The 24,506-nt window shown below is 38.1% G+C and overlaps 1 protein-coding gene across 1 annotated transcript in view; it reads left to right on the top strand.

The window, feature by feature from the left end:
* The window catches only part of DNAH12 (dynein axonemal heavy chain 12), a 215,192-nt gene that overhangs the window by 179,705 nt on the left and 10,981 nt on the right, over positions 1-24,506 (top strand). The window contains exons 63-70 of the mRNA XM_041762972.1: positions 9,766-9,916; positions 10,126-10,379; positions 10,582-10,722; positions 12,781-12,918; positions 16,350-16,583; positions 16,860-17,048; positions 19,367-19,470; positions 20,550-20,754. Coding sequence (XP_041618906.1) covers positions 9,766-9,916; positions 10,126-10,379; positions 10,582-10,722; positions 12,781-12,918; positions 16,350-16,583; positions 16,860-17,048; positions 19,367-19,470; positions 20,550-20,754 — 1,416 coding nt within the window. The remainder of the gene's footprint in view (positions 1-9,765; positions 9,917-10,125; positions 10,380-10,581; positions 10,723-12,780; positions 12,919-16,349; positions 16,584-16,859; positions 17,049-19,366; positions 19,471-20,549; positions 20,755-24,506) is intronic.

Here is a 24,506-nt window from a genome sequence, read left to right as displayed (position 1 = left end):
GTTTATATAGTTTCTATTGCTATCTTTAAGTCTACTGATTTCTTCTTTTGTAGTCTCTAATCTGCTATTATTCCTATCCAATTAATCTATTTGTTTCAGGGGCTCCTGGATAGCTCAGTCAGTTAGGAGTCTGACTCTTGGTTTTGGCGCAGGGCATGGTCTCAGGGTCGTGGGATCAAGCCCCACATTGGACTCCTCACTCAGTGGGGAGTATGCTTGAGATGCTTCCTCTCCCTCTGTCCTTCCCCTCTGCTTACACCTACAGGCTCTTTATCTCTCCCTGTCTCTCAAATAAATAAAACTTAAATTTTTTTTGTTTCAGCTATTATATATTTCATTATTAGTTCATTTAGTTCTTTCTTACATATTATATTTCTCTTTCATTCTGTTCATTTTTTTAAATGCTTGAACATGGTTATAACAACTGTTTTATTTTTTTAATTTAATTTTATTTATTTATTCACGAGAGACACACACACACACAGAGGGAGAGAGAGAGAGAGGCAGAGACACAGGCAGAAGGAGAAGCAGGCTCCATGCAGGGAGCCTGACATGGGACTTGATCCTGGATCTCCAGGATCAGGCCCTGGGCTGAAGGCGGCACTTAACCGCTGAACCACCCAGGCTGCCCGTAACAACTGTTTTAAACCTTGACTGCTGATTCATCATTTCTGGATTTTTTCTATTGAATGATTTTATTCTTGGTTATATATTATATTTTCTTCTTGGCCTGCCCAATAATGTTTGATTGGATACCAGACATTGTTGATAATTTGGATTTTGTTATCTTCTTTTAAAGATTGTTGCGTTTTATCCTGCAAGGTCAAGGGTCAACAAACAATACTTACAGGACAAATCCAGCCCATGACTTGTTTTTGTCCAGCCCATGAGCATATTCATGATGTTTACATTTTAAGGAATTGTTTTTAAAAAGAATAAAAAGAATATGCAGCAGAAATTGTATATGGCCCACAATGCCTAAAGTTTTTACTATCTAGCTCTCTGTAGAAAAAAGGTTACCAATCTCTTTGGCTACATAGTTAAATTACTTAAATTCAGATTGTTCCTTTCAAAGATTATTTTAAGATTTGTTAGCACACATGCAGAATAGCCTTTACTCAATGGATAGTTTAGCTCCACTTCTAAAGTGTGACTCTTCTGGGGACTTTACCAACTGCCACAGGTGATCACCGAGGGCTCTCCACTGTGGCTATTGGGAACTTGAATAATTTGCAGCCTTGCATGAACTCTGGTAGCTCTGTATATCCTCAAGTTCAAAGCTCCCCAGGCATTCTTTTTTTAGCCTATGCATGCACACCGTAGTATTTAGCAAAGATTCAAGAGTACTGTTATGTCAGTTTCTGCATTCTTTTTTTTTTTCTTTTTTCTGGGTAGTTTCTTTCTAATTTGCAACTTCTAGTGACCTCTCTCCTTGGACTCTGATTCCTATCTTACCAACTCAGCAACATTGTGTTGCTCTGCTTTCAATCACTTTTCCTGTTCCACAGGCCCGAATGTACCTCCCAGGAGAAAGCTAAAGGGATAATAGATCTCACCTTGTGTGTTTCCTCTTTCACAGAGATCAGAGGCCTATACCACTTATTGTCTGAATCCCCAGTATCTGAAAATGGTTGTTTTTAAAATTTTGTACATTTTTAGTTGTTTATTTGAAAGTGTAAATCTGGGCCCTGTTAGCAGAAGGGGCCATATCGGCTGGAAGTAAAAGATGGTAGAGAATCTTGTACATGTCACAATGTTATTAGTTTAAACATGCACAAAAATCTTTCTTTTTTTTTCTTCCAAGCTTTTATTTAAATTACAATTAGTTAATATACAGTGTAATATTATTTCCAGGTATAGAATTTAGTGATTCATCACTTACATACTATACCCAGTGCTCATCACAAGTGCCCTCCTTAATACCCATCACCTATTTAACCCATCCCTCACCCACCTCCCCTCCAGTAACCCTCAATTTGTTCTCTATAGTTAGGAGTGGGTTTCCTGGTTTGCTGCTCTTCTTCCCACCCCCATGTTCATCTATTTTGTTTCTTAAATTCCACATATGAATGAGATCATATGGTATTTGTCTTTCTCTGACTGATTTATTTCCCTTAGCATGATACTTTCCAGGACCATCCATGTCATTGCAAATGACAAGATCTCTTTCTTTTAGTGGCTGAGTAATATTCCATTGTATATAAATACCACATCTTTATACATTCATTGGATGATGGACATTTGGGCTTTTTCCATAATTTGGAAATTTTTTCCCATTATTTTCCATAATTTGGCTATTGTTGATAATGTTGCCATAAACATTGGGGTGCATGTATTTCTTCAAGTCAGTATTTTTATGTTCTTTGGATAAATAGGTTATAGTGCAATTGTAGGGTAGATATATTTCTAACTTTTCAAGGAAACTCCATACTGTTTTCCAGAATGAACTTATAAAACTCAAAACCCCAAAAAACAAATAATTTTTTTAAAATGAAGATATGAATAGACATTTTTTCCAAAGAATACATACAGATGACCAACAGACACAAAAATCTTCCTATAGGTGAAATAAACAGGCTAATACTGATTTTTCACACATTCAAGAAAGGTGATTATGGTGTTACAAGATAAAAGATTTTAAACAGAAAACCAAAAACTATATTCATATGTATAGTTTAAACTTTGAGAAAGTCACCTCACCCCTCTGAGCTCCATGTATAAAATGGAGGTGGTAAAAGTAATTGCAGTGGTCCCTTTTCCTTGCTTTCCTTTTTTTCTTTTTCTTTTTTTTTCTTTTGCATTTTATGTTTTTCATAAAGCTTCACAAGGAGCATTATCTAATGCTTCACTTAGCCTCTGAGTAGATTCTAACAGAGGCTTACTTAATTATTAGACTCCTGAGTATTTCTTATTTTAACTCTCAAAGACTTTTGTGCTTTGTTAAAATTTACCTCATTCGTTCCTACCTGATAGTTGGGTAAATATATGTGTGTGTGTCTCTTTCACTAGACAGTAAATCCCTTTAAAGGCAAAACAATGCTGTATTCATTATTTTTATCACCAATAGCCTCTCTTGTTCATTGTAAACTTAGGAATGGTTATCTCTGCATCTGGGAAATACTTGCCTAATTTGCACTCCACAGAATGGCTCTCTGATGGCTAATGGAGATGTTTCAATGCCAAGTATGGGGTTATTGCCTAGTCTGCCATGCTTGGGGGCCTGTGCTTAAGCATTACAGTGCTCACCACACTAGAATATGTGATAATTGTCTGCTTGTTTGTTAGCATCTCCCACTACATTCTGAGCTTCTGGAGGTCAGAACCCATGTCTTACTTTGCTCAGTATTTCCAGGACTTAAAACAGTGTCTGGAAGGTAGTAGGACATCTCAGTAAATGTGAATTGAGTTGGATTGAATCAAATTGAATCAAACTAAGTTCAGCTAAAGCCTGTTTGTCAGGATTTTCCAGAGAAACAGAACCGATAGGATAGGTAAGACAGAGAGATTTATAGGAATTGGCTCATGTGATTACGGAGGCTGGCAAATCCAAAATCTGAGCCTGAGGAGCCAGGGAAGAGTCCATATTGCAGCTCAAGTCCAAAGGCAGTGTACTGGCTGAATTCCCCCTTCCTCAGTAAAGGTCCATCTTTTTTCCTCTTAAGGCCTTCAACTGATGGAATGAGGCCCACTCACATTATGGGGAGTAATGCACTTAACTCAAAGTCTACTGATTTAAATGTTAATCTCATCTTTAAAACATCTTCATAGCAACATCCAGATTAGTATTTGACCAAATATCAGGGTACTATGTTCTAGCAAAGCTGACACCTAAAATTAACCATCACAAAACTCATCTCCAGATTGGTTCAAGTCACCATAATTCCTTCTCTAGAGTATCTTATGTGAAGAATCAAAATTTTACAGATCAGGAATGGATGCTGTATTTTGTCAAATGCTTTCTCTGCATCTATTGAGAGGATCATATGGTTCTTGTTTTTTCTCTTGCTGATATGATGAATCACATTGATTGTTTTACGAGTGTTGCATCCCAGGGATAAATCCTACTTGGTCATGGTGAATAATCTTCTTAATGTATTGTTGTATCCTATTGGCTAGTATCTTGTTGAGAATTTTTGCATCCATGTTCATCATGGATATTGGTATATAATTCTCCTTTTTGGTGGGGTCTTTGTCCAGTTTTGGAATGAAGGTGCTGCTGGCCTTATAGAATGAGTTTGGAAGTATTCCATCTCTTTCTATCTTTCCAAACAGCTTTAGGAGAATAAGTATGGTTTCTTCTGTAAACGTTTGATAGAATTCCCCAGGGAAGCCATCTGGCCCTGGACTTTTGTGTCTTGGGAGGTTTTTGATGACTGCTTCAATTTCCTCCCTCGTTATTGGCCTGTTCAGGTTTTCTATTTCTTCCAGTTCCAGTTTTGGTAGTTTGTGGTTTTCCAGAAATGCATCCGTTTCTTCTAGATTGCCTAATTTATTGGCGTATAGCTGCCCATAATATGTTTTTAAAATCGTCTGTATTTCCTTGGTGTTGGTAGTGATCTCTCCTTTCTCATTCATGATTTTATTAATTTGAGTCTTCTCTCTCTTCTTTTTAATAAGGCTGGCTAATGGTTTATCTATCTTATTAATTCTTTCAAAGAACCAACTCCTGGTTCTGTTGATCTGTTCCACAGTTCTTCTGGTCTCTATTTCATTGAGTTCTGCTCGAATCTTTATTAACTCTCTTCTTTTGCTGGGTGTAGGATCTATTTGCTGTTTTTTCTCTAGCTCCTTTAGGTGTAAGGTTAGCTTTTGTATTTGAGTTCTTTCCAGTTTTTTGGATGGCTGCTTGTATTGCGGTGTAATCAATGTGATTCATCATATCAGCAAGAGAAAAAACAAGAACCATATGATCCTCTCAATAGATGCAGAGAAAGCATTTGACAAAATACAGCATCCATTCCTGATCAAAACTCTTCAGAGTGTAGGGATAGAGGGAACATTCCTCAATATCTTAAAAGCCATCTATGAAAAGCCCACATCAAATATCACTCTCAATTGGGAAGCACTGGGAGCCTTTCCCCTAAGATCAGGAACATGATAGGGATGTCCACTCTCACCACTGCTATTCAACATAGTACTGGAAGTCCTAGCCTCAGCAATCAGACAACGAAAAGAAATAAAAGGCATTCAAATTGGCAAAGAAGTCAAACTCTCCCTCTTCGCTGATGACATGATACTCTATATAGAAAACCCAAAAGACTCCTCCCCAAGATTGCTAGAACTCATACAGCAATTTGGCCGTGTGGCAGGATACAAAATCAATGTCCAGAAGTCAGTGGCATTTCTATACACTAACAATGAGACTGAAGAAAGAGAAATTAAAGAATCAATCCCATTTACAATTGCACCCAAAACATAAGATACCTAGGAATAAACCTAACCAAAGAGATAAAGGATCTATACCCTAAAAACTACAGAACACTTCTGAAAGAAATTGAGGAAGACACAAAGAGATGGAAAAACATTCCATGCTCATGGATTGGAAGAATTAATATTGTGAAAATGTCAATGTTACCCAGGGCAATTTACGCATTTAATGCAATTCTTATCAAAATACCATGGACTTTCTTCAGAGAGTTAGAACAAATTATTTTAAGATTTGTGTAGAATCAGAAAAGACCCCAAATAGCCAGGGGAATTTTAAAAAAGAAAACCATATCTGGGGGCATCACAATGCCAGATTTCAGGTTGTACTACAAAGCTGTGGTCATCAAGACAGTGTGGTCCTGGCACAAAAACAGACACATGGATCAATGGAACAGAATAGAGAACCCAGAAGTGGACCCTCAACTTTATGGTCAACTAATATTCGATAAAGGAGGAAAGACTATCCACTGGAAGATAGACAGTCTCTTCAATAAATGGTGCTGGGAAAATTGGACATCCACATGCAGAAGAATGAAACTAGACCACTCTCTTGCACCACACACAAAGATAAACTCAAAATTGATGAAAGATCTAAATGCAAGACAAGATTCCATCAAAATCCTAGAGGAGAACATAGGCAACACCCTTTTTGAACTAAGCCACAGTAACTTCTTGCAAGATACATCCATGAAGGCAAAAGAAACAAAAGCAAAAATGAACTATTGGGACTTCATCAAGATAAGAAGCTTTTGCACAGCAAAGGATACAGTCAACAAAACTAAAAGACAACCTACAGAATGGGAGAAGATATTTGCAAATGACGTATCAGATAAAGGGCTAGTTTCCAAGATCTATAAAGAACTTATTAAACTCAACACCAAAGAAACAAACAATCCAATCATGAAATGGGCAAAAGACATGAACAGCAATCTCACAGAGGTAGACATAGACATGGCCAACATGCACATGAGAAAATGCTCTGCATCACTTGCCATCAGGGAAATACCACAATGAGATACCACCTCACACCAGTGAGAATGGGGAAAATTAACAAGGCAGGAGACCACAAATGTTGGAGAGGATGCGGAGAAAAGGGAACCTTCTTACACTGTTGGTGGGAATGTGAACTGGTGCAGCCACTCTGGAAAAACAGTGTGGAGGTTCCTCCAAGAGTTAAAAATAGAGCTACTCTACGACCCAGCAATTGCACTGCTGGGGATTTACCCCAAAGATACAGATGCAGTGATATGGCAGGACACCTGCGCCCCAAAGTTTATAGCAGCAATATCCACAATATCCAAATAGGAAGGAGCCTCAGTGTCCATCGAAAGATGAATGGATAAAGAATTTGTGGTTTATATATACAATGGAATATTACTCAGCCATTAGAAACGACAAGTACCCACCATTTGCTTCGACATGGATGGAACTGGAGGGTATTATGATGAGTGAAATAAGTCAATCGGAGAAGGACAAATATTATATGGTCTCATTCATCTGGGGAATATAAAAAAATAGTGAAAGGGAATAAAGGGGAAAGGAGAAAAAATGAGTGGGAAATGTCAGAGAGGGAGACAGAACATGAGAGACTCCTAAGTCTGGGAAATGAATTAGGGGTGGTGGAAGGGGAGGTGGGTGGGGGTGGGTGACGGGCACTGAGGGGGGCACTTGATGGGGTGAGCACTGGGTGTTATTCTGTTGGCAAATTGAACACCAATAAAAAATAAATTTATTTAAAAAAAATCTTACAGAAAAGTCTTATAACTTTTTCTTACATTAAATTACAAGAACAAGGTACTTTTTTTAAATAGAAAATTGTCATACTTGATTGCAGTTACATCACCTCAGGGAATGTTGCCCTGGTCTGTGCAGAGAGTAATGTAGAAAAGGTCTCTGTGTCCTCAGTATTTCCCCTTCCTTAAAATTTATGTCGAAGATCTCATTTAGATAGAAACTATACATGGTGTTAATGCTAAAAAAAAGATTTCATCATTGCTCATGTGAAGTTATTAAAGAAGCAAAGTCTGTTATATCATGGTGAGCTGCTTTTTTGAAAACCCTTCCGTGGCCTTCAGTACCTAAAGAATAATGACAGAAGTACAGCTTGGCAGTCTTGTTACCTTGGCTCATTACTCCTCTTTTCTGCAGTTCTATTCTTCTCTTCTTGAAACTTCTTGAAATTTTCACTGTTTAAACCTACAGAACTGCTCACAACTGCACAAAATTTATCCTACAGAAGTCTCCATCCTTCCTTCCCATCTCTTCCACCACTACAGACCCATCTATGCCAAGACCACAGAAGCCTATGGTGATCTCTCCACCCTCCACCAAATTCCTACAGTTTCACTTTTGAAAGTTGTTTAGCATTTAGAAGGTGATATCAAATACCTCTTCATCCTTATTTTCTGCTGCCAATGTTGCTGAGTATCATTCTTTTGGTTTAAATTAATTTTAATGTAATTTATAAATAAGAAACACATTTCTGTGGTTCAGAACTCTTTTGAATACATGTATATGGTGAAAAGTGGACCTCCAATCTGCATCTCCCAGGCACTCAGCATCCTTTTCCTCAGGCAACTAATGTTACCTGCTTCTTATTACTCTTTTATGCACATACAGGTATGCATACACATAAATTATTTTCTATTTATTTTGGGTTTTTTAAAGATTTTTTGTTTATTCATGAGAGAGAGAGAGAGAGAGAGAGAGAGAGAGAGAGAGAGAGGCAGAGACATAGACTCTGGGGAGGGAGAAGCAGGCTCCATGCAGGGAGCCCAATGTGGGACTCGATCCCAGATCCTGGGATCATACCCTGAGCCGAAGGCAGACGCTCAACTGCTGAGCCACCCAGGCATCCCTTTTCCATTTATTTTGAACACAAATGGTTGCATCCACTGTTTTGCATATTGCTTTTTCCCATATAAGTTTAAAAACCTTTCTCATTCTTTTTTACAATTGCATGGTATTTCATTATAAGAGTATGCCATCATTTCTTTAACCATTTCCTACTGATGGACCTTTACAAAATGTGCACATTATCTACCATAAAAATATTGCAATAAAAAACCTTTATTGAAAAGTCATTTCTCACATGGGCAACTATCTCTCAGATTAAGTCCTGGGAATAAAATTGCTGAGTCAATGGATTTGCCTATTTGTAATTATATAGGTACTACCAAATTACCCTTCATGAATCCAGATTACTCTTCCACAGCAGTGTATAAGAATATCTTTTTAAACCATAATTTTTTCCACACAGAATGTTGCCAAACTTTTGGATCTTTGCTCATCTATACAGGGGGATTGAAGAATTTGGGGACATTATGAACATGAGGTGGTAGTAGCACACAATGACATCTTAGTATAGTTACCTTTTTTTTTTTTTTAGTTATTTAGTATTTTTAGTTATGTGTATTAGGGTAAGACTAAGCTGCTGTAACAAAGAGACCTAAAATACAGTAGCCTAAATAAAATAGAAATTAATCTCTCTCTCCTAAGAGCCCAGAGCAAACGCTTGAGGATTAGCAGGGCAGCTCTGGTTTTGAGATCAGCCAGGCATTCAAGTTCTTTTTTTCATGCTGGGAAAAGTCCCCTCGAGTGTGGTCCTCATCAGTGAGATTGAAGCTGGCTCACGAATACGACATCTATTGAAGAACAAAAGAGAGTATTGAAAGCAAACAGCTTCCTTATAAAAATATATCCTGAAAGCTCCATGTATAACTTCTACTTTTATCCCTCTGCCAAAACTTAGTTACGCAGCCACATCGAAGTACAAGAAAAATTGGGAAAACTTGGGGTTGTATTACCCAAAGGAGACAGAGTTTGCAGTCTCTGCTGTATTGAATGAGATTGAGCATCTTTTTGTATGTTTAAGATTCATTTTTTATAAATGGATTCTATAAATCATTTTGTATAATCTATTCATCTCTGTCCACTTTTCTTTTGGATTATTAGTCTTGTCCTATCAATTTATAAATACTTCTTATGTATTAGAGAAATTAGCACTTTGTGATACGCTGCATGCTTTTCTTTTTCTCTTTTTTAAAGATCTTATTTATTTATTCATGAGAGACACAGAGAGAAAAGGCAGAGATATAGACAGAGGGAGAAGCAGGCTCCATGCAGGAGAGCCCAGTTCAGGACTAGATCCCAGGACCCTTAGATCACCACCTGAGCCAAAGGCAGATGCTCAACCACTAAGCCACCCAGGTGCCTTGCTGCCTGCTTTTCTTGACCAGTAGACTCAAATTGTATTCTTTGTCGGTTTTTAGTATTCATACAAATTGTCATGTAAAATGAAAATTACTCTAAAGGTCATATCATTTCTCTCTTTAACAGATAACTCCAGCTATAACAAATTATGTAACTGACAAACTAGGGAAAAAGTTTGTAGAGCCTCCACCATTTGATTTGACAAAGAGTTACTTGGACTCAAACTGTACCATTCCTTTAATTTTTGTGCTGTCTCCAGGAGCAGATCCTATGGCCAGTAAGTCCACCTATTGCAAGCTTTTAATAACTTGTAAATAAACCATCTTACTCAATGTCCATTTCTTATATGATTGTAGATCAGGTAGTAAATCTGAGATTTGTAAGGAAAAGTAACTGGAATCTCCCAGTTATGTACTTGCATACTGAAACATAAGGCAAATTTTATGATTTTAGAGTAAGGAGTGAAACTGTTTCGTATTCTCTCAGGCCTGCTGAAATTTGCGAATGATAAAGGTATGTCTGGAAATAAATTTCAAGCAATTTCACTGGGACAGGGACAAGGACCAATTGCAAAAAAAATGATTAAAGCAGCAATAGAAGAAGGAACTTGGGTGTGCCTACAGAATTGTCACCTTGCCGTCTCCTGGATGCCCATGTTGGAAAAAATATGTGAAGATTTTACCCCCGAAGTCTGTAACTCATCATTTAGGCTTTGGCTGACAAGTTATCCATCTCCGAAAGTATGTTTATTTTGTACAAAGTTCAGTATTCAGTACCCTTAGTTTTCTCTTACGTTATGTATCTTAAACTTTGAATGCTTAATCTTAAGAGGTCTTAAAAAGTACTTCTAGAGTCCTCTTTTATACCTATGTTTAACCCATTAGTATATGCATTTTTAGGACTCCTGCTGGTTATCTTGAGTAATGCTCTGTTTATTCTTAGTTTCCAGTAACCATACTACAGAATGGAGTAAAAATGACTAATGAGCCTCCCACAGGTCTTCGGCTAAATCTCCTTCAGTCTTACCTCACTGATCCAATTTCTGATTCTCAGTTTTTTGGTGGATGCCAAGGAAAGGAACTGGTAATGATCAGCCTCTGGAACTTTTAAAATTTGTTCTTACAGTGAGAAAATCTGAGTATAAATATTTAACAATGTTAAACTTTAGGCATTTTCTAAGAAGACAGATATTGTACCTATATTGTTCATCATTTTCTTCCCAGCAGTTTGTGCTCCACTTCCCACAGAGTAGACATGCAAATAAATATCTGTTGACTGCAAAATGTATCTTAGTTTGTAAACCAAAATCCAATAACAAGTTTGATGAAGACCCAAGAGTAGCAATCTGCTTTCATATCATATATTGATTCTTTCAACAAAATATGTGTTAGGTACTCTCCTAGGTACTAAACGTAAAGCAGTGAGAAGAGAACCACCCCACCCCACCCCCCACCCCCGCCAAATCTGCCTTCATGGAACTTGAATTCTAGCGATACATATTAATCATACTTTTCACTGTGCTTATGTGTTTTGCACATGGTGACTTAGGAATCCAAATAAATAATTAGCACTCCTTTTTCCTGCTGGCATTCTTTAAAAGAAACAAGAAAAAGTCTAAACATAAGGAAACCAGATTATAACTTTAATTACTGATATCAACTAGATTGGAAGATAGTGTTGGTATCTGTGAACAAATGGGGTTCGTATCACTGAGTAGAATTAAACAGATTTATCTTTTTATTATTTGTTACCCTCAGGAACAGAGGAAAACTTTCTTCCCCAAGGAAAACCCACGTCTAAGACAGAAAAGTGAAAAGCTGAGCAAAGCATGTCTGGTCAACTTTTCCCAAATTTATCAACCAGATAGTTTACTCCCTCTCCCTCAGTGAATACAAGGATGGACAAAATCCAGAAGTATTACATTGAGGTCTCTCCTCACATGGAAGGAACCAAGGGAAATTCATTCCCTGCCCTTACCCCAACACATGCCATGCCCATTTGAGCTAGAAAAAGAATGGTATTGAAAATAAAGAATTCTTTGGAAGCCAGCTAGTTTCTCTCTGCTTAATAAATAGCTTCTGTCTCCCTAGTTCTAAGCGATAATTTTATTTGAAACTATTTGGTGGTGTGGCTGGAAAGAGAGTGGAGAAGGTGGTATGATGTCTGATTCTCATCAAGGGTTTGAGCTCCTGCAAAGAATCCCAAGATTTCTCTGATACCACAGGAGCAATTTTGGCCCACAAGCACAGATAAAAAATGTGGAGGGGTTATGACCTCCTTAAGAAAACCCCATTGTGTGAAAACATGTGGAAAATACATGTAAATTAGATTATTGTTGTCATTGCCAAAAGGGTTTCCCTATTAAATGTTTCAGCACAGTATATTTAAAATATGATTTAATTTATGTACAACATTTCAAGAATATAGTTATTCAGGAAGGCATGGTGTCCTTGCATTTTAGTATTATAGAAATAACTTCTACTCCATCACATGAAGATAGTTGGATGGATTTTTACTGCATTTGGAGCTATGTTTGAAATGATCTAACTTAAACCATCAAGATAGCGTACTTGAAACTTACTGGTTTTGGGGGTGGTCCTCAAAGTGATGAGTGGCCTTCTTACAGAGCACTGACACAGGCTTAGTGAGAGGCCCATCCCATTTGACATAGATGGCACACATATGAAAATGCCAGGATGGAGTAAATAAGGGTTTCAAAAATGATCTCCAAATGGAAAGTCATAAAATCAGGAGCTATATATTGGGATTTATTCCTATCTTAATGATTAATTATACTCTCAACACTTATAGTCTTAGGCATATGCCAGTGAGTCTACAGGATAACATTTGAATTATTGAAGTTGTTAATACATATGAACAACAATGAAGTATGAGTAGCCAATGCTTTGGCAAATGGTAGTATTGCATTATAACAAAGTTAAATATTGTAGTTTGTCTAGGTTTGGAGATATAAGTCATAAGATTAATACTTTTTATAGTATGCATTGTTTTAGATAGCATGTCTTTTTTAAATAGAAGTTTACAGAAATATATGATCATATAATCTTATAATTAAAAGAATTGTTGATTCCCTTCATTTTACTGATCAAAATTTTTTATTGTGTAATTTTTATACTCAAGACATGGGAGAAGTTGCTGTTTGGAGTTTGTTTTTTTCATGCTCTTGTGCAAGAGAGAAAGAAATTTGGTCCTCTTGGTTGGAATATTCCATATGGATTTAATGAATCCGACTTACGCATCAGTATCCGACAACTACAGGTAAAATTATAAAGAAATTAACATTGATGGAGGATCACTGTGTGTCAGGCCTTAGGCAACTCCCTTTGCTTAGAATAAACTTAATCCTTCCAACATCACTAGTAGGTGGGTAGATAGTAACTGTGGTTTATGAAGCACTATCTCTGTGGATTTTTTTCTGCTGCAAGTAATGGAAAACCTGATTCAAAGTATGCTTAAACCATAATGAAACTTATTATCTCACATAAAAAAGAGGATATAGAGGAAAGACAGGCTCTGGAGTAGTTGATTGAGCAAGTGTTGTCATCAAGGACCCTGGTTCTTTCTTTCTGCAGTGCCTTCCTCAAGTGTTGGCTTTTTATAGGTCCTTACTGTACTCTCTTCCTCTGCTCAATCAAAGCTACAGTTTAGCTCTATCAGTCAAAAGAAATAGGCTGCCTACTTTAAGTAGAAAAGGAATTTATTGAAAGAATATTTGGGTAGATCATGGAATCACCAAGATGGCTGGAGAGCCAAGGCATCCAGTCGTATCCAGAACTCTCCACATCTTGGTAAGAGCAGGTCCTCAACCCTGGGCTGAATATTAGACACCACAGCTCACATAGCTGCCACACAGACTCTGGTCTACTGCAGGCCCTCTGATGTCATCAAAAAAGACTCTTTGCTTTTACTGCTTTTTAGCACACTATACCCCCAGTTCAAAGTCTAGCTCACAGATCCCAGCTTTAATTAAAAAGGAGCCTAGGAAAGTGAGTGGCTAAATTTTCCATTTTCTGTAGACTCACACTGTGAGACATTCAGATAATCAGCAGCCCCCACAATCAATCAATCAATCAATCAATCAATCAAATCTGCTCTAAATTCCTACTAACTCAGACTTTGAAGTAGGCATGTTACATTAATTCTAGTTCTTGCAACAACCCTGTAGGGCTAGTTTTATCTCTATTTTTGAGGAAGTCAAAGCCAAGAAGTGAGCTTGCCCATTGAGGTAGGATTTGAACTCCAATCTGTCCAACTCCAATACTTTCCCATTGTTTCTGTCATATTTAACCAAACACAGTAATCCAGCTGGACAACCACAGAGTATTAGTATATTTCTGTATTTCTGTTTCTTTGCTATGACAAAAGTCTTTGTGACAGGGGCCTCATAAAGGGAAATGGGAAGTGTTGGTAAAGTCCAATTAGGTGCTATTAGGTTTCACTCAGGTGAGGTTTTAAAAGGCTATGAATATTTAATTATGTTTATACCATAATGATAATTTTTATAGAAACTTTTGATATTTTATCAACTCTTTTTCTTTCCTTTAAACATGGCAGAAACCTTAACTAGAACAAACCTGTTAATTTGAACATCCTTGGACAACTGATGAAATTGGTGCTTATAGAATTATAATTACAAGACAAAATGACACTGATTTTTAAACATTTTTCAAAGAACAATTTTGTTGGTATAGCCTAAGGTTGGAGAACATTTTGCTAAAATCATCCTACTGCAGATAACCAGTCAACTGAGAATTCTCCCCATTCTGGCCAGGCCCCAGCCTGCAGCCTCTGGTGTCATCAACCCTCCTAGCCCCAACATTAGAGCTGGTAGGCATAGATTAAATCCTCTTTTATATCATCAAGAACTGAGTACTTGATGGAGGGGTCAGTCTTTAAACCATCTTCACCTGGTTATACCAGCAGGCTACCTCTTGCCTCCAGAGAGACAAATCAAGGAACTCATGGCTAAGTAGATAGACTAAACCAAGGAATGAGTTGTTAGGCTCTATGTCTTGCAAATGCCACAAATTTAGCATGAATTTCTCTTGGGATCTCTTCCTTCAGTTTTGGGAAGGGGTGAACTGAGTTAAACATTCTTTCCCCCAAAGGTAAGAAAGGGAGAAACTCTCACAAATAACTTATCCCCCTTCAAAAGACAACCTTCCCTCTGTTTCCTGCTCCTATCTCTTGATACTTCTCATCTTCCTGAAAACATGGGAATCTCAAACAAAGAATTATATCTTCTTTTAACTTGCCTCTAGATAATTTGGAAGTTTTTTTCTTAACTGTGCATCATTTCTGCTATAATTCTTGCACTACTAGTTAATTTTCAGAAGCAGAAAAAGCTCTCATCCAATAATTTATACCATCCCAATACACACACTACCCAAAATTCCTGTCTTGGGAAAAAGTAAAGGATCTGGAACTGGGAGAAATAAATTCAAGCCTTTGTATCATTTCACATTTCACAGACTCAGCTTCCTACTTCACAGGATTATTGAGAGATGAGGAAGACCATGTAAAAATTATGCAAATAGTAGTTTCTATCACTATTGTAAATGATGTTATATTGTGTGAACCAGGCTTTGGCTGTAAAGTTTGGGATTGCTTTGTTTTTATTACATTGCAAACAGTGCCTTAAACCAGGCACCTTGTTCTCAGCCTTGGTGCTATTGGCATCTGGGGTCAGATAGCTCTTTGTAGGCAGCTGGCCTGTGTACTAGTTAGCAGCATCCAAACTTCTACCCACTCAATGGTGGCAGCACCTCCAACTACCAATATAAAATGTCCCCAGATATTGCCAAAGGTCCTCTAGGGGACAGAATTGCCCCCAGTTAATAACCAGTGCCCTAAGACAAGGTTTATCCAAAGTCATATGAAAAGCCTTGGTAATTTTCATGTAATTTTCACTTGGGCTGCCTTGAAGCAATACATGCTTATTCCCCCTGCTCTAAATTTGGAAGATGCAGATAAGCAAAGCAATTTAAAATAAACGCTAACAGGGAAACTGGGTGGTTCATTCAGTAGGTTAAGCATCTGACTCTTGCTTTCAGCTCAGGTCGTGATCTCAGGGTTGTGAGATCGAGCCCCATGTTGGGCTCTGCACTGGGCGCGGAGCCTGCTTAAGATCCTCTCTCTGCGAGGGATCCCTGGGTGGCTCAGCAGTTTAGTGCCGCCTTCCACCCAGGGCATGATCCTGGAGTCCCAGGATCGAGTCCCACATTGGGCTCCCTGCATGGAGCCTGCTTCTCTCTCTGCCTGTGTCTGCCTCTCTCTCTCTCTCTCTCTCTCTCTCTCGGTCTCTTTCTCTTTCTCTCTCCCCCCACCAGTGTCTCTCATGAATAAATAAATAAATAAATTATAAATAATAATTATAAACAAATATAATAAATAATAATTATAAATAAATATAATAATTATAAATAAAAATAAAAATAATTAAAAAACAAAAAGATTCTCTGTCCCTCCTCCTCATTCTCTCTCTCCAAAAAAAAAAAAAAAAAAACAGAAAAAAAGGTAAAATTAACACTAACAATGCCAGCCTTTCAAAGATAATTTGTGATAATAGTTCTTTCAACCCCACTTCTGTGCATATAGATGATTGACATATGGGTATTTCATGTCATTTTAAAATAGAAATGAAGTAAAAGACTTAAGGTTTTTATCATTTTATTTTTCCTTTGTTTCAGTTATTTATAAATGAATATAATACAGTTCCATTTGAAGCTATCTCGTACCTGACTGGGGAATGCAACTATGGTGGAAGGGTGACAGACGACTGGGATAGACGTCTCCTCTTGACCATGCTGGCTGACTTTTATAACCCACTAATAATTGAAAACCCTCATTACAAGTTTTCTCCCAGTGGACACTATTTTGCACCTCCCAAAGGCACCTATGATGAGTACATTGAGTTCATTAAGGTAACTGATATCACTGGAAAATAGGGTTAGATCTAAGTGTGATTTATCTAAAACAAACAATGAAATGTTCCCCTGTAATGTAGAGGGCTAGACAAGTAGTACGGCTTCAATCAACTTTCAGTTTCTAGCAGTGACTGAAAATTGGAAGAGTTCGATTCCTCAGTGCTTTATGTTTAGTTGACCTGTAACCCTTTTTGGTCAGCATGTGTTTTATACTTTGTGCATTCACATAGCCGGTGAAAAAATATGATCCTTGCTTCATCTGCTTTCTGGTAGAATCTTCCATTTACTCAACACCCTGAGATATTTGGATTACATGAAAATGTTGATATTTCCAAAGACCTGCAACAAACAAAAATCCTCTTTGAGTCCTTGCTCCTCACGCAGGGAGGCTCCAAAAAGACAGGATCCTCAGGAAGCACTGACCAGATTCTATTAGAAATCACCAAAGATATCCTCAACAAGGTAGTGTCTCGTTTTGAATATGTTGCTCATACTATAAATGAAAATGGTACTGAAATGATAATCCAAAGGCTCCATTTAACAGCACTAGGACCTTCAGGGAGATACTTTGACTTTCGGAGCATTAGTTCCCAACTGTACAAGGTTCTTGGGAACATTTAAGAGATCATGAATTTAAAGTGCTTTGCACGGCACCTGGCGCAACGTCAGTTCTTAGTAGCTACAGTTGTGGATAAGCTGATGAACATATGACTTATTACCATTTGCAAACAAAGATGATGGATCTACTTTGTACAAACTGGAGGAAATGGTCTGAACTTGCTGGTTCAAGGAGTGAGTGGTTTTTGATCTCTACCTTAGGGAGCGAGGAGGTACAGGGAGTTAGATCAGCTCTAAATGAGCAACTACAGCTTTTTTTTTCCCCCTCCATAAAAAAGCCCGAAGTACTTAGCCTACTAGGTAAAGTGGAATGATACTCTTTCTTCTCACTTTTTTTCTGTGTCTTAAATTCAATAAGAAACTACTAAGGGAACTTTAAAAAGATTATGATCACAAGCATAGGTCCTCACAATTTCCCTTCAGGGTAAATGCTATAATGAGCCCCATACTTCAGTGTCAAGTGTTCTGACAGAGCAGAGCCTGCCCCATCGTCCACCTGCCTTGAAAGCCCACTGTCAGCACCACTCCTCTCCTCTCTGCGTTAGAGGGCTTGTCTTACATCCCCTGAAGTAGGGCCTCCCCACTGTACGCCTGGCTGCGGCCGTTGGAGAAAGAGGGAGCAGTCCTGCCGCCACCCCTGGGTGAAAGCAAGCTAGCCTCCTCCCACCCTGTCCCTTGGACTGATCTTCTGTTCTTTGACTTTTCTCACCTCTGATCCCTTACTGTTTCTGCAGCTTATGTCCCGGAGCAGGGGGTGGGGGGAAGATTTGTGCCCTTGCAGAATGGTGGCTCCTACACAGTCCCTAAGAGCAAGTTCCCTAGCAGTGACATTTGGGAATGTATTTGGGGAAAAGGGATTGTGCTAAGCCAAAGGGTCCTCGAGTGACACCACCTAGTGTAACTTTACAACAATTCTTTTGCACCACTCGGGGACCATCATCCAAGGACACTCTGGGCAGCTCAGCTTTTAGTTTGGGATCTCTTTGGGAAACTTCTTTGCCTCTTTAAGAGTGTGAATTCCAATGTCTTGAGGCTTATCAGTTCCAAAGTGCCCTTCACTTCTCAAGCATCTCTGAGGTGCCTCATAGAAACCAGACACTTGGTGCCTTCTCCCTCCCTATTCCTTGGAACCCTGCTATGGTCACAACATTAATTATTTGAAAGTGGGGTAAGCTAAGCTATTTGAAGCCAGTTGATAATTGATTGCAAGTAAATATAAAACAGTTATGAAATGGCAAATCAGTTTTATCAATGAAAAATAAGATTCAGCTTACAAAAGGATGTTTCAGAAATGTGTATCTTCCACAAAGTGCTATATAGTGAAGAGCGTGGGCTTTGCAGTTAGAGACCTGTGGATTTAAAATGATCACCTTTTGGCTGTGTGCCTTTGGGCAGTTACTCAACTTCTCTGTACAGCTGCCTCTGAACAACACAGTTTTGAACTGCACAGATCCAGGCAGCCCCCGTAGTGCTGCGGTTCAGCGCCCCCTGCAGCCCAGAGCGTGATCCTGGAGACCCTGGATGGAGTCCCACGTTGGGCTTTCTGGGTGGAGCCTGCTTCTCCCTCTGCCTGTGTCTTGGCCTCTCATTCTCTCTGTGTCTCTATGAGTAAATAAATGAAATCTTTAAAAAAAATTATGAACTGCACAGATCCACTTACATATGAATTTTTTGATAAATACAGCACAGTACTGTAAATATATCTTCTCTTCCTTAAGATTTTCTTAATAGCATTTTCTTTTATCTAGCTTACTTTATTGTAAGTTTACAGTATATTGTACATGTGACATACAAAGTATGTGTTAGTTGACTGTTGATGTTATTGTCAAGGTTTCTGGTCAATACTAGGTTATTAGTAGTTAAGGTTTTGGAGGATCGAAGTTATACATGTATTTTTGACTACGCAGAGGGGGGTTGGCGCCCAAACCCCTGCATTGCTCAAAGGTCCACTGTACTTGAATAACCTCATCTGTAAAATGGAGATGACAGTAGCTTCCTGAGAGTGCATGGTAAGGATTAAGTGAGATGATGTATGGAAAGTTATTAACACATGCCTAGTCTGTAGTAATTGCCCAGTGTTAGCTATTAGTGATGTGGTAGCTGAATGAAATGAATTCTTCGTTCTGAGAGTAACATGTGTTCTTCAAAATCTATTCTCTTAGCTACCAAATGATTTTGACATTGAAAAAGCATTACTGAAGTTTCCTGTGAGATATGAAGAGAGCATGAATACCGTGTTAGTACAAGAAATGGAAAGATTTAACAAGTAAGGATCTCTCTCCCCAGTGGTTCAGAAAACAACCAACCAAAGTTGATTTAAAAAAAAAAAAGACACACTGGTATTAAATTAAAATTTTAAGAAAAATGATCAAAACCTGCCATTTTCTTAGGATCTACCCCTACTCTTTAAAATGGTATAAATGATGATGATGGAAATGAGATCTGATTTTACTGGTGAAAATATTCATTAATCATAATTCTCACCCATCTATCACTATTCTTCTCAGGAACTAAAGACCAAATGAGCCAATGACAAGTCTTGACACATACACACTTCCCTTGTCTTCCTGAGTCCAAACTAGATCAATTAAATACCCCATGATAGCGAAAAATTATTTGCTCTGAATGTTTTTATTGAATTTTCTACAATTCCATACTGGCTTAAGGAATGGAGAAATTATTTTAGTTATGAATTTTCTAAGGTATTTTCAAGTTTATTTGGGTTTCTAGTCTTGTTAACACATAAAAATAAAACATTTAAAAACACTATGATGCCTTAATTGAGTATTTTTTATACAAAGGCCATATATATCTATATATAATAGCATACTATCTCTCAGTTGCTTAAGCTTCGAGTCTAAAACCCTCAGCTCAGGTCTATTTGTGGTTTTCTTAGCAGTTTGAGCCTACATGGGAAACAAAGTATACAAGTGTATCAATGAATATACACTTTATGCTTTAATGCATTATTCCACAAGTCTCAGCCTTTGCATTACACCTTTATAACTTTTTCCATATTTGCATAACACCCATAACATATTTACCTGATATTTTTCCTAAATGATTCCCTGCTTAAATTAGCCTAGTCTGAAGCCCTAATACTCAGAAAGCAACAATTTCAATATGTTTGTTGAATTATTTTATATATTATGTAATGATTAAAATGAAAAATGTTCATCCAAGTATCACCTAAAAGTACCTTCCATTCAAGTGGGAGGTGGCTCTATTTGGGGAGACACTCTCATAAAGCTGTGAATGAGATTTCTGCTATTTCTTCTCTGAAAACACAGTATATTGATATATACCCTCATATGTACATTGATGACATAATTCCTTTCCTTGCAGTTTAATTAAAACTATACGCAACACTCTACAGGACCTTGGAAAAGCTATAAAGGGTGTGGTTGTAATGGATTCTGCACTGGAGGCACTCTCTGGCAGTTTGCTTGTTGGAAAGGTTCCAGAAATATGGGCCACACGATCCTACCCAAGCCTTAAGCCCCTAGCAAGTTATATCACAGATTTTCTAGCCCGGTTGAACTTTTTACAGGTAAAAGATTATATATTCTATTTATATATATACATAATTTTTTTTTGGTTGACTGGAGAGAGATTAGAAACACTCTGATCACTTGAATGTCTCTGAGTTGAGCAATGTGGTTAGCAGTTTTATGGTAATCTAGCCAAAATTTTAGAATATTGAAAATAGGGGCACTTGGGTTTCTCAGTTGGTTCAGCATGTGCCTTTGGCTCAGGTCATGATCTCAGGGTCCTGGGATCGAGTCCCACATCAAGCTCCCTGCTTAGCAGGGAGTCTGCTTCTCCTTCTCCCTCTGTGATTCCCCTTGCTTGCATTCTCTTTCTCTCAAATAAATAACATCTTTAAGAGAAAAAAAAAGAGGGGGGCTCAGCGGTTTAGTGCCTGCCTTCGGCTCAGGGTGTGATCCTGGAGTCCTAGAGATCGAGTCCCACATCAGGCTCCCTGCATGGAGCCTGCTTCTCTCTCTGCCTGTGTCTCTGCCTCTGTGTGTGTGTGTGTGTGTGTGTCTCTCATGAATAAATAAATAAAATCGTTAATAAATAAATAAATAAATAAATAAATAAATAAATAAATATTTAAAACAACACACATTTCAAAGTACTGAGTAGAAAGTTAAAATTTTACTTTGCTGAAGTCCAAGTAATATGTGACATTTTTTAAGATTCTACGTTTGTGGCTCTCTGAGTCCGCATACTTGGTCTTGTGATTTTAATACTGGTGGTAAATCACAAAGAGAACCCAAGATTTGGATTTACCAATAATTGAACATTGTCTTAAAATCCGTTGCTTCTTATACCATATCTCATAAAACCAGGGAAAAATGCTTTGAAATCTCCATCCCATCCCCATCCCATCCCAAAACGCACACATAAAGGATGTTCAGGGCACTGTTTTTCCTCCCCAGTGACTCTGCTTGACCCCACTGTATGGTTAATAATTATGTGGGGTAAGAGGTGGGGAGGGTCCCTAAAATACTTCCTGGAAATTCACATCAGGTATATGACCTTTCTCTGTTCAGTTGCCTTCCTAGTACACAAGAGCTTTATTTTCATGTGGAAGCTAGCCCTAAAATAGCCAGTGCTTATAAAGATAGGGAAAGAGAAGCTTTCTCATTCGCCCCTTTTTAATTTTTACCAATCTGATAGTTCAACCATATCTTATTCTTTCAATCTGTTTTTTTTTTGAGAGAGAGAGAGAGAATGTGTGTGTGTGTGTGTGTGTGTGTGTGTGTGTGTGTGTGTGTATGCTAAGGGAGAGAATCTCAAGCAGACTCCATACTGAGCACAGAGCCCAACTCAGAGCTTGATCCCACGACCCCGAGATCATGATCTGAGCTAAAATCAAGAGTCAGATGCTTAACTGACTGAGCTACCCAGGTGCTCCATTTTTTTTTTTTAATACTGACCTTATTCTTCTTCTGGTATGTTTGCTTGCCATTTGTATTCCCGCTGTGAATTGCCTCTTCATCTCCTTGGCCCATTTTTCTTCTGGGCTGTTTCTGAAAAATTAATCTATAGGAGATTTTTGTGTAGGTTTTAATTTAACAAACAAAACTATCTAGAATGGGGTTTTCAGTGTTCAGGCTGTAGAAGAGTTGCCACTTAACAGTTTTCTCATCCATAAAATGGCCAATTTCCTTTCATAGGGCAACAGTCCATGGTATGTGGTAAGAATTCAGAAAAATTACTTAATTGTATTCCTAACAATAGTGAATATGAGAGTGTGTTTCTCAGAATTAATGTTGTGGTTTTTTTTTTTTTATCTTTGCTGATGCAATTCATGAAGCTGAGCATACCTGGGCAAATCCTAGCCACATCTACAATGTCTTCTGAGTTCCTCCTGTGTATACCAGCCTCTTTCCCCACTTTATCAAAAGCATGTGAGCTATGGTTAATCATATCCTCCCCCTTGCCATAATCATCATCATCATCTTCTTCTTCTTCTTCTTCTTCTTCTTCTTCTTCTTCTTCTTCTTCTTCTTCTTCTTTTCCTCCTCCTCCTCCTCCTCCTCCTCCTCCTCCTCCTCCTCCTCCTCCTCCTCCTCCTCCTCCCCCTCCTCCTCCTCTTCTTCTTCTTCTTCTTCTTCTTCTTCTTCTTCTTCTTCTTCTTCTTCTTCTTCTTCTTCTTCTTCTTCTTCTTCTTCTTCTTCTTCCTTTCTTCTTCTTCTTCTTCCTTTCTTCTTCTTCTCTTCTTCCTTTCTTCTTCTTCTTCTTCTTCTTCTTCTTCTTCTTCTTCTTCTTCTTCTTCTTCTTCTTCTTCTTCTTCTTTTTCTTCTTCTCCTTCTTCTTCTTCTTCTTCTTCTTCTTCTTCTTCTTCTTCTTCTTCTTCTTCTTCTTCTTCTTCTTCTTCTTCCACTTCATTTCCCAAGCTTTTCTGAAACTTTTATTGATGCTCCTTACATTTCCTGTATACTGCTTCATTCCTAAAGGGCCTTGAAGAATTATTACCTTGGTCATTTACAGGGGTCCTAGCATGGTACCTGTCAGGAGAGTCTCCAGGACAAATTCCTTTTGTTGTTAACACTGAACTCCCTACTTTCTGAAATGTGAATTTCCCCTTGGAATCATTCTATTCAAATGAGTAAGAAAGATTTTACTCATTATGGAGCACTTTTATCATCCTTCTCCACACACCTTCCTCTGAATGGATCTCTCCTGCATTGTCCCCTTACCCTTAAACAACCTGTATAGTTTTCCCCTCACCTTTCTTTCTCCTGGACTTTGGACTTCACCTTCCAATGCTTTTTAGAGTGAACAAATGAAGCAGATGAGTCATCTGGAGTTTTCTTTCTTTTCCTCTTTTCTCTCTCACCATTCATCCTATTTCATCCTATTTACCTTCCCTTTCTCCTTCCTGTGCTTTTTTTTTTTTAAGCTTTCTACACACTGGCTCTACTCTCAGATTAAATCCTGGATCTGACACTTAGTGTCTATGTGACTTTGAGCAAGATGTTATTCATCTTTATGCACACCAGTTTCCTCATATGTAAAATAGGAGGAATAACTCATGAGTTATTTTGTGGACTAAATGAGGTGATGCATGTAAAGTGCTTAGCACAGTGCCTGGCACACACTACATACCCAGTAAATGGTACCTCATTCAGAAACTCTATACAAGTAGCTGACCCAGACACTCGTGACATTCTTGGCTAAGGAAGCTCTGGAATGAGCCAGGGAATTTCCTATACACTTGCCTTCTGGGTTCTCAGAGTTTTCATGGTCATGGTGCTGGTTCTGTATGGCTTGAGTCCTTGTCAACCTCCATCTCTTTCTCCACCTCTTCTTTATCTATTTTTTATTTTTAAGATTTATTTATTTGAGATTGAGATTTTAAGATTTATTTATTTATTTATTGAGAGCATGGGAGGGAGTCTTTTTTTTTTAATAAATTTACTTTTTATTGGTGTTCAATTTACCAACATACAGAATAACCCCCAGTGCCCATCACCCATTCACCCCCACCCCCCGCCCTCCTCCCCTTCCACCACCCCTAGTTCGTTTCCCAGAGTTAGGAGTCTTTATGTTCTGTCTCCCTTTCTGATATTTCCCACACATTTCTTCTCCCTTCCCTTATATTCCCTTTCACTATTATTTATATTCCCAAAATGAATGAGAACATATAATGTTTGTCCTCCGATGGACTTACTTCACTCAGCATAATACCCTCCAGTTCCATCCACGTTGAAGCAAATCGTAGGTATTTGTCATTTCTAATGGCTGAGTAATATTCCATTGTATACATAAACCACATCTTCTTTATCC

Source organism: Vulpes lagopus, chromosome 7 (assembly GCF_018345385.1).
Source record: "Vulpes lagopus strain Blue_001 chromosome 7, ASM1834538v1, whole genome shotgun sequence".
NCBI classification, from domain to species: Eukaryota; Metazoa; Chordata; class Mammalia; order Carnivora; family Canidae; genus Vulpes; species Vulpes lagopus.
Note: the sequence above shows the minus strand (reverse complement) of the source record. Positions and strands in the feature narration are given on the sequence as shown.